Source organism: Actinia tenebrosa, unplaced genomic scaffold (assembly GCF_029948245.1).
Source record: "Actinia tenebrosa isolate PJP-AT-01 unplaced genomic scaffold, QUT_ActTen_1.0 PGA_scaffold6__47_contigs__length_16458017, whole genome shotgun sequence".
NCBI lineage: Eukaryota > Metazoa > Cnidaria > Anthozoa > Actiniaria > Actiniidae > Actinia > Actinia tenebrosa.
This window is the reverse complement of record NW_028292583.1, coordinates 12,694,476-12,710,536: the sequence shown is the minus strand read 5'-3', so window position 1 is coordinate 12,710,536 and position 16,061 is coordinate 12,694,476. Positions and strand designations below refer to the sequence as shown.

The following is a 16,061-nucleotide window of genomic DNA, read 5'->3' as shown; positions in this document are numbered from 1 at the left end:
TTATTCTATTTCCAGATATTTAGAATGGCTCCAGGAGGAGTGACCCCAAGCGACAAGAAAAATGAAGAGGAAAAACCTTCTGGAAGCAATGTACGACCTGAATATAACAGAACAGTAAGCGTAGAAGATGTTTCTGGCCAAGCACCAGACATCGTCAAGTCCTTTTTGGCTACGTGCTTTGAAAAGGATGGTCTAAAGGTGCCTGAAGAATTAACTGCAGAACAACACAAAGTGAATAAACAAGTAGCCAACGTGTTAAGAGAGATTGGAGACAGTTTGAACCAACATCCTACCCTAAACACATTAATAGATGAGATTCATGTTACAAAGGACACTGCTTTTGATACTTTCCTAAGTGTTGCAATGCAGATCTTCCAGGATGGGAAAGTAAACTGGGGACGTGTTGTCACCCTTTTCTACTTTGGATACAAACTTGCTATCCAAGTGTTAACACAAATACCACTCATTAAGATGATAATTGAGTGGGTTGTCAAGTTTATAAAGGAAAAGCTTGTTCAATGGATAGCTGAACAAGGAGGATGGGTAAGTACCTGTAGTCAACTCTTGGGAGTGGGGTAAGCAATAACCTCTCAGGGGTGAAGTAAGTATTAACTCTCAGGGGTAGTGTAAGTAACCAACTCTCAGTATGGAAAGTTTATGATGAATTATAAATGTATTTTGAATTATAAGATTGCATTGTATTTTTTGAAAGCTGTCTTTGAATTCTAAGCATACAAAATAGGCAGTCTCACATTGCTTCCTGTTTTAATTTATTATTTGTTTTAACAATCACAATTATTATTCCTTTTATAGGAAGCAATAATGGACTACTTCAAGACGTTGAAGAACCGGCATGAACTGGAATTCAAGTTTGTAGTTGCCACATGTGTAACTGTTATCACGCTGGTCTATTTATGGAACAGAAGATAAAGTGATCTGCAGACAGTCATGCATCCATCATGTCAGTACAGCCCATCCTCCTTTTCTTAAAATTTCCTTTAACATTCCTTTGACTTTCATTTAATGTCAGAATAATCAAAAACAAAGCTTATTCACCAGAAAAACAGATAACAACTTTTTAAATTGCCATCAAAATTCTCAAGATTTGAGAAAAAAGAATCTAGAAAAGCATAAGATTATGTTCTATGGTTTTGTTATTATTTCACAGAAAGTGTTCATGTATGAACAGATCTATTAATAGATCAAGTATTTAGTATGATCAGCATTTTAATTTCACATTTTTGTTATGACTGAAGTAAAATTATTAAATTTAACACAGATTCTTTTGGTGAAAATGGATTTTATTTAGCTATCTTTCACACTTTGTTTTTTTATTTTTGGGGTTGTTTTACAAAATAATTTGATTTTGTAGAGAAAATATTGTATGCAGTCAGAATATCTTTATTTCTGGTTATAAACTTTGTTAGAGTTTGGATTTAAATATTGTCATTGTTAATTTATTAATTGATATGAATCTAGGTAGTTCTTGGAACAGTTTTAGTTAAGTTTAAGATCTGGTATAGTACACTTAGCTTAGTGACTACTCTCAACCATATCATAAAACAGATTAAGAATATAAGCCATTGGAATGCTTGAATTGTTTTGCATGTCATTTAGTTTTGTTACCAAGACCCCACAAAAGTAGACCTATAAGTTTTAACTCAATGAGAGTGATGCTATAGCTACAGTAATAGAGGGATTTTACATAAGCCATGAAACAAAAACAAATTATTAGCAAAAACCAAAGAAAATCTATCCTTTATAGACTCCTTGCATGTGACATCAAAGCAGCTCAATTTGGAAGACAAAACAAAAGAATTTCAAACCCATGGGAATTGGAAACCTATCGTTATATCCTCCAAATTGAGCTGCATTCCGATGGGCTGCCAGGGATCTATTAGTCTACAATTTCACGGGTTAGGTAAAACCTCTCTAATTTGCAATTCTTTTTATCCAAAACTGCACTACGTTCATAGATTAAGGGGAAAAGCCATAATCACAGAAACAATACAAATTTCTGACAAAGCCAGGGCTAAAAATAATGGCTGGCAAAAACAGTGTCTTGCCAGACATGGAACTTGTCCTATCAAATCTTTGTGCTGCCACTATTTTGAGCAGTAACGTTAAGCCAGCAACAAAGCATATCAAGCTAAAACTCTGTCATCATGATAGCTTACTGACCAGTCAGTTTTAAATGTAGCCAAATGGTAATTCTCTTAATTATTGGTGTTTAAGAAACGAGAAACACAGAATTTCAGCAAACTTATGAATACAGAAAATAATTGTATTTAGTAAAAATAGGCAGGTGATTATAGAAAATCTCACTTGCTGATTGGTCAAGAAACTCACACTATCACACAATAATCACCTCGAGCAAAAATCCAAAATGGCAGCCAGCCGCTTAATTGTTGCTGTTACCGGGAAAAAAATGCCTTTTATCTTCTTTTTTTTTCTTTTTTTTTGAAAGAATCACCTGTGTATTTATGCTAAAACAATTATTTGCCTCAGGCTCAGTGTAGATTATTGGGGAATATTTACCTCACATCTCGGTAAATATTCCCCGATATTCACTTCGCCTTTGGTGAATAATTGTTAAATAATGATATACACTGTCAGCTTTGCTACCTTGAGAAAACAAAATGTCGTGCAACTATTGCATTGAAAATGATTTTTTTTGTGTATTGACAATGTAAATTAAAAATTGATATAAAATAAGAATAAATGTTAAAAAATAATGATTAATGACAATATTGTGATTCAGATCACATAATCAAATCAGATAATATCCATGATAGATTGATGAGAATAGACCAGTAATGTTGACATTAATAATAAGACCAAGTCTGTACTTTTAGACCTTGCATGTAAAACTGGTTTACTGTTAAAGATCTATCGACCAATTGCCTCAATGTGCTGCCACGCTGCATACTTATTAGAAAAATGCCTAAAAATCAGCATGGCTTAGGATTAATGCAAGGTGCAACAGTCGTTGGTCAACATTCATGTAGATAGACCATATACCTTGCATATACCAATTCATATTTGTCAATGACTGGACAATATCAATAAGATGGTAGGAAGAAATGGTTGTACAGAGGTAGTTTATTATAAATATTTTGTACATTTTCGTACAGATTTATCATCTTTTTTGATTGCTATATTTGGTTACTTGTATGTATGCTTGTGCAATTTGTTGCTATGGTTACAAGATAATAAAGAATTCTTTTATGCAACTTTCTCTTTTCCTTTACTTTATTTTTAACTTGTGGATACACGAAGTGTAGAAACGAGTTGTTGTGAGGGGTCTGAATATGCAAATGTGTCACTCGCTAAGATGTTAGCAGATTGATAATTAAACGTTTATCTGTCATCTTACGTCATCTGATTACAAACGTTACACGATACTTCTCGTAATTACAAAACTCTTATACACTATAGACTACATGGGTTATTTATATGAGGAAATGAAGCGTGGGATATTTCTAGCACTGTGGACCCACTGAGCATTTGCATACTCCCACAAAGTTTTCTCTTTGGAATATTTATATTTAAAGAATCAAGGAAAGATGCAAGTTGATGTAAAAATATACAATTAACGCCTGAACTGAAGTGTCCTTGAATTTTTATTTAGAAAGGATTAAGGCTTTTGCACAATAAAACAGCTCATGCTCTTGCACAATAAAACAGTTTCCTCTTTCACTCAGTAATAAATTCAACACCACCTATCGAGTCAACAAGACAGCACTTGCAGGCTAGCAGACTGTTGAAAATTTAGCACTCACCTTGACCTTCCTGGTACTTGATAGAAGCATTGCTTGAATAGGATTCGCGTATACCTACTTGGAAACTGAGGCATTGTGTGAATAGGACTCTCCTAAACCTGCCAGGAAATAGACTGAGGCATTGCGTGAATAGGACTCACCTAAACCTGCCAGGAAATAGACTGAGGCAGTGCGTGAATAGGACTCACCTAAACCTGCCAGGAAATAGACCGAGGCATTGCGTGAATAGGACTCACCTAAACCTATCTGGAAATAGACTGAGGCATTGCGTGAATAGGACTCACCTAAACCTACCAGGAAATAGACGGAGGCATTAGGTGAATAGGACTCACCTAAACCTGCCAGGAAATAGACTGAGGCATTGCGTGAATAGGACTCGCCTAAACCTACCTGGAAATAGACTGAGGCATTGTGTGAATAGGACTCACCTAAACCTACCAGGAAATAGACTGCTCAAGGCATTAGGATAATAGAAGCTTTGCACCCTCATTAATGACAGCCATGACAGGAGGCACAAGTAGTCTTTTCCCCTTAAGTGACTGAATTCCTTCTCATGTCAATCAGATAAGACCAGCCTATCGTTCTTGCCTCCTGTCATGGCTACCATCACGTGATGGTGCAAGGTCTACTATAGGACTTACCTACATCTAACATTCCCCGACCTCTCTCCCGCCCTGGTTAGAAAGGCCATAAAAATATACACTACAAAGACAGTTAATGATATCTTTATTTGTACAGTATTACTTATATATTGATATGTACATAGAGTGATTTTATTTATCCAACCAAAATAATAATGATAATGTTCAATGTTTAATAATCAAATAAAGATAAATGGCAGATATAGTGTATCTATTTCACAGGTTAATTAAATAACATCACTCTAATAGTTTAATAGTTGTATTATAAGTACTCAGTGTCTATGTTCCTACTTCTCTTGTTATTGTTAATGGGTAATAATTGGATTCCAATCAAAATAATGTTAGACTTGTGCAAAACCTGTTATCTCACAACACTAGACTCACCTTTAGCATCAGGTTTACTGCTAACCGCTAGGGATAAGGCCCAGAAACACACCCGTAAATACTGCAATGAAAAAGGTCCGTTCTGGATGCAGCATATTTTTGTTTTTGTTTTCATTCATCAAAGTTAGGTTGGTATGAGTTTATAGTAATAATTATTGTTTGACAGAAGCTAAAAGAACCCCCAAAATCTAAAAGTTATGGATGATGAAAAGTACTCTAAAGAGTGTAACTTAAAAGTTGGTCATACAGTAATTTAAAAGGAAGGGTCAGACAGCTTGAGGGTTAATGTGATAAGAAGTGATGGAGAGTCCAAGACGATAAACATGCCTGATATATCAATGCAAGCATTAATCAGTACATGAATGGCATGAATTTCCAACAGGAAAAAAGTTTTTGAGGTATATTTGATTGGTAGATAGGACAGTTGAGTTAAATACTGCAGTTCACCTGCCAATATCTGCAACCACCTTAAGGCACTCAGGAAACCATGATGATACAAAGATACCTATCTTTGTTTCCATGACAATAGCAGCCTTCATGGGACCTCAATCAATCATTAAAAAGAATTCTGCCACTAACTTGAAACACTCAGAAACTATGGCAACATGAAGAAATACACAGAACTTTGTGTCCATGACAACAGCTGGCCAGATGGAACCTTTTCCAAACATCTTGCAGAGTACATTGTAGATTGTACGATGGAGTGGCAGAACAGAAGTGTTACTTTTTAATATAATTATAGTCTTTAATAATATTATCCAATAAAGCATTTTATTTAATGATGTACTGATATTTTGGAGAGTAAAGGCTTCACACGTACATTTCTTGATAATCCTAGTCGTAGAGTACCAGATGACTGGATTTTGATGCTCCCAAGTCCTGTTCCTGGACTCTTGCGGAGACTTGATGAAGTTAAGAAATTTGTAGATGATGATGATGAAGATAAAATGTTGGGTTTTGCAACAGATACTAAGAAATAAAAATATGAAGAACCTAAGGTTAAAAAATGAAAAGGCTACTTTTCTTGGGTATATCATGAAGGTTTCTGTGGACATTTTATAGCACAATTTGTTGTTACTTTCTCTGGTAATTACCTTTGTTCATGGCATCAATATGTAAAATACTTTTATGATTTATGAAATATTTTAAGATACTATGTGTACTTTGATTTCTCTGTTACGCCCTTGGTTTATCTACAGTATGACTTTTCACTTACTCTGCAGCTACCAGCAAGTTTATTTCACAATATATAGATATACACACTAATTTATATCCCGATTTATATGTAAAACTCAACATCTATAAGTATAGGTACAGAAAACATTTAGAGAAGAGTGTAGTGAGACTCCCTGGTGGCAGATAACACTAGAAAAACTCCACTGGAACCCCACTGTTTTGTATTAATGAAGTCCTCTTGATAAAGAGAGCAACAGAACATTCTCCCCTTCAGGGCTACATTGGACTTAATTGCTCTCTGCAGGAGGCATGTATATAAGAGAGCGGGCTTCACATTGTCAAAATATTCCTTCCTTTAAATTTACATTTAAAGTGATTTGAGAACTGGTATTTAGAAACACTTGTTTTGGTTTATTCTAAGGTATTTTCTGTGAACAATAATTTGCATTGTTTGATGGAAATATTTATCAAGAAAGATTTATTTGTAATTATTTTCTTTAAAGACTAACATAATAAGGTTTAGTTTAATAAATGTAAATATTATTGTTATTCAGTTTATTTTTACCTTTTTTCATTCTGCTTGTTTTCAGGTCCAAGTCAGAAGTAACCTGAAAGCAGATTACAAAAATATTCCCTTGAGTTTTAAGAAAAATTCTAGATTTCTTCATGATCATCAGTTCTGATTCTCATAGAATACTGTTGTATTAAAGGTTACACAAAAATGACAGGCACTTTCATCGTTGATATTTTCCTTTTTTCCATTTAACATTTATTTCAAAACATTTCTGCTTTTTATTTTTATTTCTTAAGCATTGAGTATATTTATTCTTAGAGTATTGTGTTTTATTATTAGCAATAATACTTTTATTTATTGTGATCAATATGCAGAGAATACCCAGGAAAATAATTATTTAAAGGGTTAATACCGTGTCAAAGTTGGTTAATATGGTGTCTTAGTTTAAATATGAAAGGCAATGGTAGAGTGCTAGCACTAAACCTGTGAAACAAATACTAATTTTTCATACTAAATAGTGATAATCAAACAATAGGAAACAAAGGATTCTGTATGTATTACTACTTGTTAGTACTAAATATTATTCACAGGTTTAGTGCATGCACTCTAGCAGTGTCTTCCACTCTTAATATTATTGCTTGAATTAATATTTTCATTTGCTTAATTTTATTGTTTTTATTCGAACATTACTTGAAATTTTCTAAAATATACAGTCATGTCCTTCCTGATAGAGGGAATTGAGTAACAAATTCTGCTCTTTAATTATCTGTACCCTAGTCCAGAGGTTGCTTCAGGGTTTGATCTGTGAGTTAGCCATACCCTGACTTAGATCAGCCCAGAGGTTGTTTTAGGGTTTGATCTGTGAGTTAGCCATGCCCTGACTTAAAAAGATATAACTAGCTAAAAACTAGTGTGAGCTGCGTCGGTGTTTCTAATGAAACAGTAATGATGAAAAGGTAAATTATACACTGTGAAAAGATGAAAAAACTTACTGACGTTTCGGACGCTAGTCCTTCGTCGGAGTAAAAGAGCTCTTTTACTCTGACGAAGGACTAGCGTCCGAAACATCAGTAAGTTTTTTCATCTTTTCACGGTGTATAATTTACCTTTTCATCATTACATGCCCTGACTTAGATCTGCCCAGAGGTTGTTTCAGGGTTCTGTCTGTGAGTTAGCAGTGCCCTAACTTAGATAAGCCTTAGAGGTTGTTTCAGGGTTTGATATTTGAGTTAGCCGTACCCTGACTTGCATCAGCCCAGAGGTTGTTTCAAGGTTCGATACAATCAAGTGGAAGGGTATCTAACATTATTACATGTTAACCTTGGATAAAAAAAACATGTTGAGATACTTACTTTGAGGTGAATTAGAGGCTGATCCAGAATCGGCAGATGAAATTGACTTTATACTACTGCCCTTGGAGGAATCTGTGTTCCTTTTCCTAGCTTGACTTTTAAGCATCTTTATTGGCGTCACTAACAGATAACAAAAATACATGTCACTTTATTTTGTGGAGGGAGAAGAAAACATGAATCAAGAGAGAGACCCAAAGATGTCTGATCACATGTGATGTTAAGTCCAGGCATCTAACCCAACACCCCAGAGGTAGAGGCTAGAGCACTAAGTTGGCAAAAGGGATGCCTGCTAATCAAGAGGTCCATAGTTTGATTCCCCAGGACCTGATACACTCATTTGGACTTCTCTGTGATCCATGTAGCTTTAGCTTTGAATGTTCTTAAAACAGAGCAACAATGGAGAGAGGGGGTATAGTGCATACCATCAGCTTCCTGGAAGACCAGCTACTAGTTGATAGAGGAACACTTACATTCAATAAGGCCTTCACCTTGATTACCACATGAAGAAATACATCTATTTATAGCATAAATTTGACAAACCTGTGACACTGGTTCTTGGCTTAATCCCTACTTTAGAAGGCGATGAATGTACTGGTTCTGGTCCTTTGGTTTTCTTATTCTTAGTTTTCTTTTTCTTTTCTTTTTCTTTATCAAAATCACTGTCCTCATCATTAAGATCATCACTTGCTTCAGCTTCAATGTCATCAGTGAAATCTTCATCATCATCACCATCGCCTTCCTTATCATCCTCATCTACAATACAATACAACCTTTATTTACTCATAGGGAAAAGAATAATACATAAAAACATTTAGTGCTAGAAATCTATTTACAATCATGCAGGATATATATATTTACAAAGAAAAAAATAGATACTAGAATAAGTGTTTGAGCCTGAGGGTTAAATTTTACCATAAGTTTCCTAGTTAACCCGAAAAAATAGTACAACATACGAATTCCTAGTTAAAGCTCAAAATTCCAGTTCGGAGTTCTCTGTTGCTCAGGAATAGCCTCTGTGATATGTAGAATATTTATGTGCTCCAGTTAAAGTCCATGGAATTTCATAGTGCTTGTATTATTGAAGTCGTACATTCTTTAATTTTACTGTTGGTATTTGTAAATATTTAGTCACTGATCTATTATCAGGCACTTCTTATGAAAAAAAACCTTGTCAACTCTATTGTCATCATCACCACCATTACATCCATCATCATCATGGTGACAACGATAGGTTGTGCTGTTATGGCACTGTCTCTTACAATCCTTTAGTTCAAGCCTTGGGTCTCAGGCACATTTCCTTCTTACTATAAATGTGAGTTGACTCATGTTTGATGTGACATTCTCTCCCTTACCATCAGGGTCTTTCTCTGGGTTCTCTGGTTTTCCTCCCTCCATAAAAACGAACATGATAGGTATAGTTATGTGTTGTAAATAGTGAATGTAGTGGTAGTTCATGTGGGGAGAATTACATTTTTTATCATAACCAACATTACCATCATAACGAATTACAGTCAACTTGCCCACAGCCCAACTTATAAAGTCACGTCACAGACATCATCATGGATTTCCACTACTGACATCTACATTACCACCTCCATCATCATAGTCATGTACTACTACGATAATTATTAACAACAAGAATCTCTCTTAACAAGAATCATTTCCTACCACTTTTATCTTCCTCTTGTTCTGTGCTACTTGGAGTTTTGGAATCCAGTTCTTCTTGATTCTTGCTCATAGAAGCAGCCACTTCTTCATGTGACATTCCCTTTATTACCTCCCTATCTTCATTCTCCTTGTTTGTACTATCATTATCTGGTTTTGCTTCGTCACTTGATTGAGATTCTTTTTTAGATGCTTCAATCGCTGCTTCTAGCTCTCTTTGATACATCTTCTCTTCAAGTGAAAGTCTGTTGACAAAACAATGCAGAAATTCATAGCTATTTTGTACAGGAACGTTACACCTTTCACTTTGATCATTACGTTGTGGAAAATAGAGAAGGTTAGCAAATGATGTGTGCAATCATAAAGCATGCACTGTTCGGCAGAACATGAGGGAAACGTGATTAATCAATTACTCAAATGCCAACCTTTGCTTTCTTGTAGATGATGGTTTTTCCTTTGCTATCTTTTCATCTGGTTTAGCTTTTGTCTTTGATTTGGTAGCTGTCTTGGGTTTCTTGTTAGGCGGAGGACCACTGGGAGAATCCTGGAAGTCATCTGAAAAGGATGACCAAAAATGGACCCACTTAAAAATCATCTTATAAGTTGGTTATCTTGCTGCCATCACATTCAGGGCTAAAATAATCCAGACATCATAACCACCCAGAACCGATCAGTCAATGTATATTATATTATATTATATACATGTACTGCTGTAATGTGTATATACCAGGGTGTATAACATTGTGGATAATATGTCTCTATGTAGATCAATTGAAAGTTACAAAACAATAGCTCTTTTTCTCATATGAAAACCTTCTAGACACAAACATACCGTCACTGTTATCAGGAGAATCAGTCAGACTGTAGTCAACTTGCTTTTTTGCCCTAAAAATATTATGATAAACATAGTAAGTGTAGAATACATTTAATTCAAATAACACTAATATTAAATTATTATTGTTATTTTCAGTTGAGCTCATATTGAACCTTGAAACATTACCTATACATGTACATTTATTACTGGTTGTGGATGAAGGAAAACGAGAGAACACAGAATAAAACCCTTGAATCAAGGGTAGACTGGGAGCAGTTCCTGTATATTACTTGGCCAAGCGAGGATTAGTATAGCTAGTCCAGTGTCCCCTCAATCCCTACACCCCTCCCCTGGGGATAATAGGCTAGGTAATCATCCTTGCCTAGCCAAATCAACCAAAACAAACACAAAACAGTGACCAAGTGAAATACAGTCACTCCCCACACCCCTCACCTGGGGATAATAGACTATCTAACTAATCCTTGCTCAGCCGAACCAGACTGTAACCAAGGGACTGCTTGCATGAGGGAGTCCTGACAATGTCTGCTCCTGTATGATGCAGAGTACAGGAATCCAATGCGAAACCTCAAAGGGAAGAGGTGAATATTTGAAGGTTGCTGTCAATTTGTACTGTACATATACCATAATGTTTCAGACTATTGACTCACTTCTGTCACCATGACAGTCAGATTTACTGAGAAACTTATTCTATATCAAACAATGCATTGATGGAAGCAAATGGTGCATAGAAAAAGGACCTTAGTTATACAATCTTGACCATCAGCGGCTTCATTCAAAGTAAAATAATTTCAATATTTGTGTCAATTTCAATGAAGACTCACACCGGAAAAAGTTGACTGTGAAAAGGCTAAAAAGCCTTTGATATTATAAACCATAAGTACCGATGAACACATATATCATTTCAAACAAAATATTGATGTGAATACATGAGGGTTTAATAGGATTTTGTAGTTATTTAACGAACAGTTCTTAGCGAGAATATTATGAACAAAAGCCAGCTTGGTTTCTGTTTATTTGTTTTTGTTGAATAAACCTGACACAAAACCACAGCGTTTGTTCACTTACCTTGCAGACCTGCGCGCAGCAGACATCCTTATATTCCATAAAACGTTCCTGTCTGATTATTATTTATTGAAAATGAAGAATTTTAGTTGAATTTCAGGGTCAAATCTTCACTTTGTGGATGATTTTCTCTTCTGATCGAAGATCGCGCCAAAATAAAACAAGATGATTATTCATGGACAGCGGTATGCAGCATATGTCATGCGCAATACATCATGTGAGCCGCAGTAAGAAAAGCGGTCATTCATATTGAGCATGCGTAGTACAAATGTCCGCCATTTTGGTTTAGAGGGACATTTCATTTCGATAGTCAGAAATATCAACGATTTCTAAGCAATAAAGTTAGTGATTTTTAGCGAAGAACAGAGTTAAGGGACTGCAAGAGAGATGGTTCAGCTGGGGCTTCGCTTTATCTTACAGAAAGCCATACCTAAACGTGCACATACGGGTATTTATGCAGGGAAAGGTATAATGATGGGTCACGTGGAAACTTTCTCTGGTAAAAAGTGAGTATTAAAGCCTAACCTCTTGACTAATACTTTATTTATTCTACCTATTAATGTGGAGTACATTCAAAAGATTGCCACCTGTTCGTAAGGGCTCCCTTCCATCCTTATCACCATCCCCCGCCCCTCCCCCTTGTCCAGACATTATACTCCTTCAACATCTGGGCTTACTAGAGTTTTGATTGGTAGAGGGAGTGAAGTGGTGATCGTAGTGATTAGTGGATTAGGATGCTGTCATTAATTTGTTGCCAATGATTTTTTAGGGGGGAGGGGTTCTGATATTTTGGGACAATATATTCCTAATCTTTATGATTATCATGCTTATAGGACTAAACGATCTTGGAAGCCAAATGTCCAGCGCAAGAAGTACTATAGTGAAGTACTAGAGAAAACTGTTTCTTACAACTTTACAACACACGCAATGAGATGCATTGATAAAGCTGGTGGTTTTGATAACTACATTCTGAATACCAAGGACTCCAAGCTACATTCAAGAGCAGCTATAGACTTAAAGAAACTCATGAATAAAGTAGTGGTATGCAAGAATGAGGGAATGGAAATAGATGAAATAAAAGTCAAGGTTTTCCCACAGCCCAAAGTCAGCTGCCACCAATACATACCAAAGGACTACACTGACAGTTTTTATTTTGATTGGAGAGGTCGAAAACAAATAGTACATTGTTAACTAGCAAATAGAATAATATATCTGATTAAAACTCGCACACATTTCAAGTATTTCTTGCTGTTTTAAACAAAATGGAATTTTTACCAAGTAATGCTTAAACTTTTAATGTACAATTTTGGTAATGAATTGCCCTATTTCACTATGACGTCACATCAAAACAATCTATTGTTTAAACACAAAAGATCATGGTCATCGGAGGGGGTCAAATCAACGCAAATTCACTGAAAATTGTTCTAAAATCCTTATCAATCCACGAAGAGAAGTAGAATAGCCAGCAAACTCTCAGAATATTTTTTAGTACATAATATTACGTATTATATCTGAAAACCAGGCCATTTTAGATTAAACTGTTTCACTAGGAGCAAATTTTGTTGAATTTTCTATTGGATTTGGCAATTCTATTCCCTAAATAAACAAGCAGTGATGTCATAGTGAAATAGGGCCATTGTGTATCTTATTTCAAGCTGACAGCTTTTGCTTTTCTAAGACATAAATTTGAATAACTATTGTTCTGCACTGACTAGCGACTGACTAGCCTCGTGTTCACATGGAAACATAAAAGCATTTTCACATGTAGAGGAGGCTAGTCAGTCGCTAGTCAGTGCAGAACAATAGTTATTCAAATTGGTCGCCATATTTCGATTCGGTGTATACTAGTTGTATTCCATGTAGCTTTAGACAAAATGATTTTTTTAATACTATGAAATTATGGTATTGGATTGTGTCCCTGATTTCAAGCTGATGACTTTTGCTTTTCTAAGACATGCTAGTTGTATTTCATGCAGCTTTAGACAAAATGATTTTTTTAATACTATGAAACTATAGTATTGGATTGTGTCTCTGATTTCAAGCTGACGACTTTTGCTTTTCTAAGACATGCTAATTGTATTTCATGCAGCTTTAGACAAAATGATTTTTTTAATACTATGAAATTATGGTATTGCATTGTGTCTCTGATTTCAAGCTGACGACTTTTGCTTTTCTAAGACATGCTATTAATTGTATTTCATGCAGCTTTAGACAAAATAATTTTTTTAATACTATGAAATTATGGTATTGCATTGTGTCTCTGATTTCAAGCTGACGACTTTTGCTTTTCTAAGACATGCTAGTTGCTGTCTACTTTAAATAGTCCTGAGGATTACTTTGGATGTTATCTATCCAAGTTATCAAATCCTTATAACGATTATCAAACCTTGAATCAAAAAGATTGACATCTTTGATAAAGAAGTGAGGGCAATTTCTTTGCTGGAGACATCTTCGTAATCTTGTAAGAGCACTTTTGAACCTGATGGCCAACTGATCTTCTTTCCACAAGGATAGTTCGGGACAATTTTCTTTCTCATAAAACATGATAGTCTTCAGGTGATATGAAGTGAGAGGGGTCAAGTGGTACTGTTCTCGCAGTGATTTTAGAATACGCAATATCTTCTTACGGCATGTGCCCTGCTCCCCTTGTTCTCCTTGTAGCGCAAGCTTTTTCTCTGCACCAGAAAATGAATACCTCCAAAAGTACTCACTTTCAGTGGTGAATGCTTGCTTTGGTCGCTTAGCAACAAGATGACAGCCATCTCTAACTATTGTACCTACTAAATCTCTTGTGGGCCAACCTTTAAAATAACACAAAGTAAATGTGAACTTATGACAAATATAATTTTTGCAACATCTTTGTGCCATCACGAAAACATAATTGTCATAGAACAATTTTTTCAAGGTCATATGCCTATGATTTGTCATGTAAACTCATTGGGTAACTTCCAATACAACCCTGACAAGCAGTATCAGTCTGAATAGCATTGTATAGCTATTTGATCTCACACCATTGTAAATACATGTAGGTTGCAAGGCCTGATGGGAAGAAAAAGCGAAATACTGCCAAATATGTATTATATACACATAATAACTTCCCTGCATTCTGATTGGCTATTATTTCAATAGTGAGGGATTAACAGCACTTCTAGCTACTAAGTCGTTTTTTTAATTTTCATTTATCACCTCTTTGTCTTGTTTTCCATTCATGGGCATCATCAGGCCAGGATTCATCTTTGATGGCCAGCGTCAGGTCAATACTGTACTCCTTACCCCCAAAAGTAATCTTGAGTGTTACTGCCGGGCCACTTGACTTGACTTCAATGCAGTGTCTATACAATTCAATAAAAGTAATTTTACAATAACCCTAAAGACTGTTCATTATTTGCTTGAGGGGGGATGGGTAATGAATAAGGGGTCCTCCCCCCCCCCCCCCCCCCCCCCCGTTTAAGGTTGCTCTGATGTGATATAGCCTTAACCAATTCATAAATTACTAATTGATATTGATACAGCCTCTGTCAACGAATCTATATCAGTGTCGTAGCAAAGGGACAGGCAATGGGGACTTCTGTCCCATCCCAATATTTGGCTGATATTTAAAATGTCATAAGAGCACAGGCCAAAATATTTGAGTGAAAAAGATACATTATTACAAAGCTGGCCGTTTCATGATTCATAAGCTAGGTATACAGATTACTATTAGATTTAAATAAAGCCATGTAAGTGCAACCTACAGTCACATAATTATTGTAGATTTCATCAAATTGGTGAGGTTTCGTTTTCAGTGGTACAAATGAACGTTTGGCCGTCTTTCAGAATCTATGGGCATGGCTTGAAAGCCAAAGAGCCCCTCCCCCCTCCCCCAATATTTTTTGGCCTTGCTACGGCCATTTATGTCCATCTGTAAAGCATATTAGTACTCACGAGTATCTAAGCTCTGTAATGGCCTCATGTACATAACGACAAAACAAAGACTTGACTTTGGTTGCACTTAGAAGATTTCCATTTCCTGGAATACAACCCCAAGGCCTCCACTCATTCTCTTCTCCCTGATCTATCATCACTGTTGTGTATCCTATAATATAATAATTATTAGTAATATTAGCTAAGCTTTCTACCTTAAACAAAACTGGTTGATATCGAGTGATATATAATCATAACTTCATCCACTTACCGAGAGGTGGATCTGTACCAAGATTGTCTTCATGACTGTCGTACTGATCGCCACAACCAAGTTTGAGTTTTTCCATTTCAAGCATTAGATCAAACTCATTGGGCTCTTTCACCTTGGCTCTTTCATAATAGCTGCCACTGTAAAATTTTGTCAGCTTAAAACGAGGATCTTTTGCTTCTACTCTTTGTAGGATGTCCTTAACTGCACCCTCCCAGACTTCCAATGCTTTACTCTTCTCGTCTTGCTGCAACGTCACCTTTTGTGAAAAATATCCATCCAGAAGGAGCTTTAGATTTCGATTATCCATAGTTTCACCAATTGCTGACTAGTTGTTTTCTATGAGTGGTAGAATAGTGTCCAGAAAGGAGAAGCTATTCAAATACGAATTTCTTTCCAGAGAAAAATATGAAAAAAAATGCTTCGTAAGCACTTACTTTTCCAAGAAAAAAAACCGGAAGTACAAAATCTGCATAAAT

General features: G+C 35.7%; 4 protein-coding genes across 5 annotated transcripts; 2 read left to right on the top strand and 2 right to left on the bottom strand.

The window, feature by feature from the left end:
* LOC116286506 (apoptosis regulator BAX) lies at window positions 1–3,233 on the top strand. The gene is made up of 2 exons (XM_031693042.2): window positions 1–543; window positions 814–3,233. The coding sequence occupies exons 1-2, from the start codon at window positions 25–27 to the stop codon at window positions 928–930; spliced, it is 636 nt and encodes a 211-aa protein (XP_031548902.1). The 5' UTR covers window positions 1–24; the 3' UTR covers window positions 931–3,233.
* A 1,277-nt stretch (window positions 3,234–4,510) lies between these two features.
* Window positions 4,511–11,566, bottom strand: LOC116286547 (uncharacterized). Of its 2 annotated transcripts, XM_031693116.2 has the most exons (8): window positions 11,415–11,566; window positions 10,347–10,399; window positions 9,940–10,069; window positions 9,518–9,759; window positions 8,390–8,602; window positions 7,850–7,969; window positions 6,549–6,591; window positions 5,686–5,776 (listed from the first exon to the last, which is right to left on the bottom strand). In XM_031693116.2, the coding sequence occupies exons 1-7, from the start codon at window positions 11,438–11,440 to the stop codon at window positions 6,581–6,583; spliced, it is 795 nt and encodes a 264-aa protein (XP_031548976.2). In that variant the 5' UTR covers window positions 11,441–11,566; the 3' UTR covers window positions 5,686–5,776; window positions 6,549–6,580. The 2 variants fall into 2 exon arrangements, with proteins under 2 accessions (XP_031548969.2, XP_031548976.2); XM_031693109.2 differs by lacking the exon at window positions 6,549–6,591 and having other exon boundaries at window positions 4,511–5,776.
* A 123-nt stretch (window positions 11,567–11,689) lies between these two features.
* Window positions 11,690–12,649, top strand: LOC116309048 (uncharacterized). The gene is made up of 2 exons (XM_031719582.2): window positions 11,690–11,917; window positions 12,245–12,649. Exons 1-2 carry the CDS (start codon window positions 11,799–11,801, stop codon window positions 12,600–12,602), a joined length of 477 nt encoding a protein of 158 aa, XP_031575442.2. The 5' UTR covers window positions 11,690–11,798; the 3' UTR covers window positions 12,603–12,649.
* Window positions 12,546–16,009, bottom strand: LOC116286301 (cyclic GMP-AMP synthase-like receptor 1). Its single transcript, XM_089038674.1, has 4 exons — window positions 15,586–16,009; window positions 15,336–15,486; window positions 14,598–14,743; window positions 12,546–14,212 (listed from the first exon to the last, which is right to left on the bottom strand). The coding sequence occupies exons 1-4, from the start codon at window positions 15,890–15,892 to the stop codon at window positions 13,722–13,724; spliced, it is 1,095 nt and encodes a 364-aa protein (XP_088894800.1). The 5' UTR covers window positions 15,893–16,009; the 3' UTR covers window positions 12,546–13,721.
* Window positions 16,010–16,061: the final 52 nt, after the last annotated feature.

Bases quoted from the DNA above. Each gene is read 5' to 3' on its own strand.
- LOC116286506 (XM_031693042.2), top strand. From the start codon at position 25: ATGGCTCCAGGAGGAGTGACCCCAAGCGACAAGAAAAATGAAGAGGAA. The intron at 544-813 runs GTAAGTACCTGT...TTCCTTTTATAG, and splicing joins TAGCTGAACAAGGAGGATGG to GAAGCAATAATGGACTACTT.
- LOC116286547 (XM_031693109.2), bottom strand. From the start codon at position 11,440: ATGTCTGCTGCGCGCAGGTCTGCAAG. The intron at 10,400-11,414 runs GTAAGTGAACAA...TAATATTTTTAG, and splicing joins GCTGCGCGCAGGTCTGCAAG to GGCAAAAAAGCAAGTTGACT. The intron at 9,760-9,939 runs GTTGGCATTTGA...TTTTGTCAACAG, and splicing joins TCATCTACAAGAAAGCAAAG to ACTTTCACTTGAAGAGAAGA.
- LOC116309048 (XM_031719582.2), top strand. From the start codon at position 11,799: ATGGTTCAGCTGGGGCTTCGCTTTATCTTACAGAAAGCCATACCTAAA. The intron at 11,918-12,244 runs GTGAGTATTAAA...TCATGCTTATAG, and splicing joins GAAACTTTCTCTGGTAAAAA to GACTAAACGATCTTGGAAGC.
- LOC116286301 (XM_089038674.1), bottom strand. From the start codon at position 15,892: ATGGATAATCGAAATCTAAAGCTCCTTCTGGATGGATATTTTTCACAA. The intron at 15,487-15,585 runs GTAAGTGGATGA...ATTATATTATAG, and splicing joins TGGTACAGATCCACCTCTCG to GATACACAACAGTGATGATA. The intron at 14,744-15,335 runs GTGAGTACTAAT...TGAATTGTATAG, and splicing joins ATTACAGAGCTTAGATACTC to ACACTGCATTGAAGTCAAGT.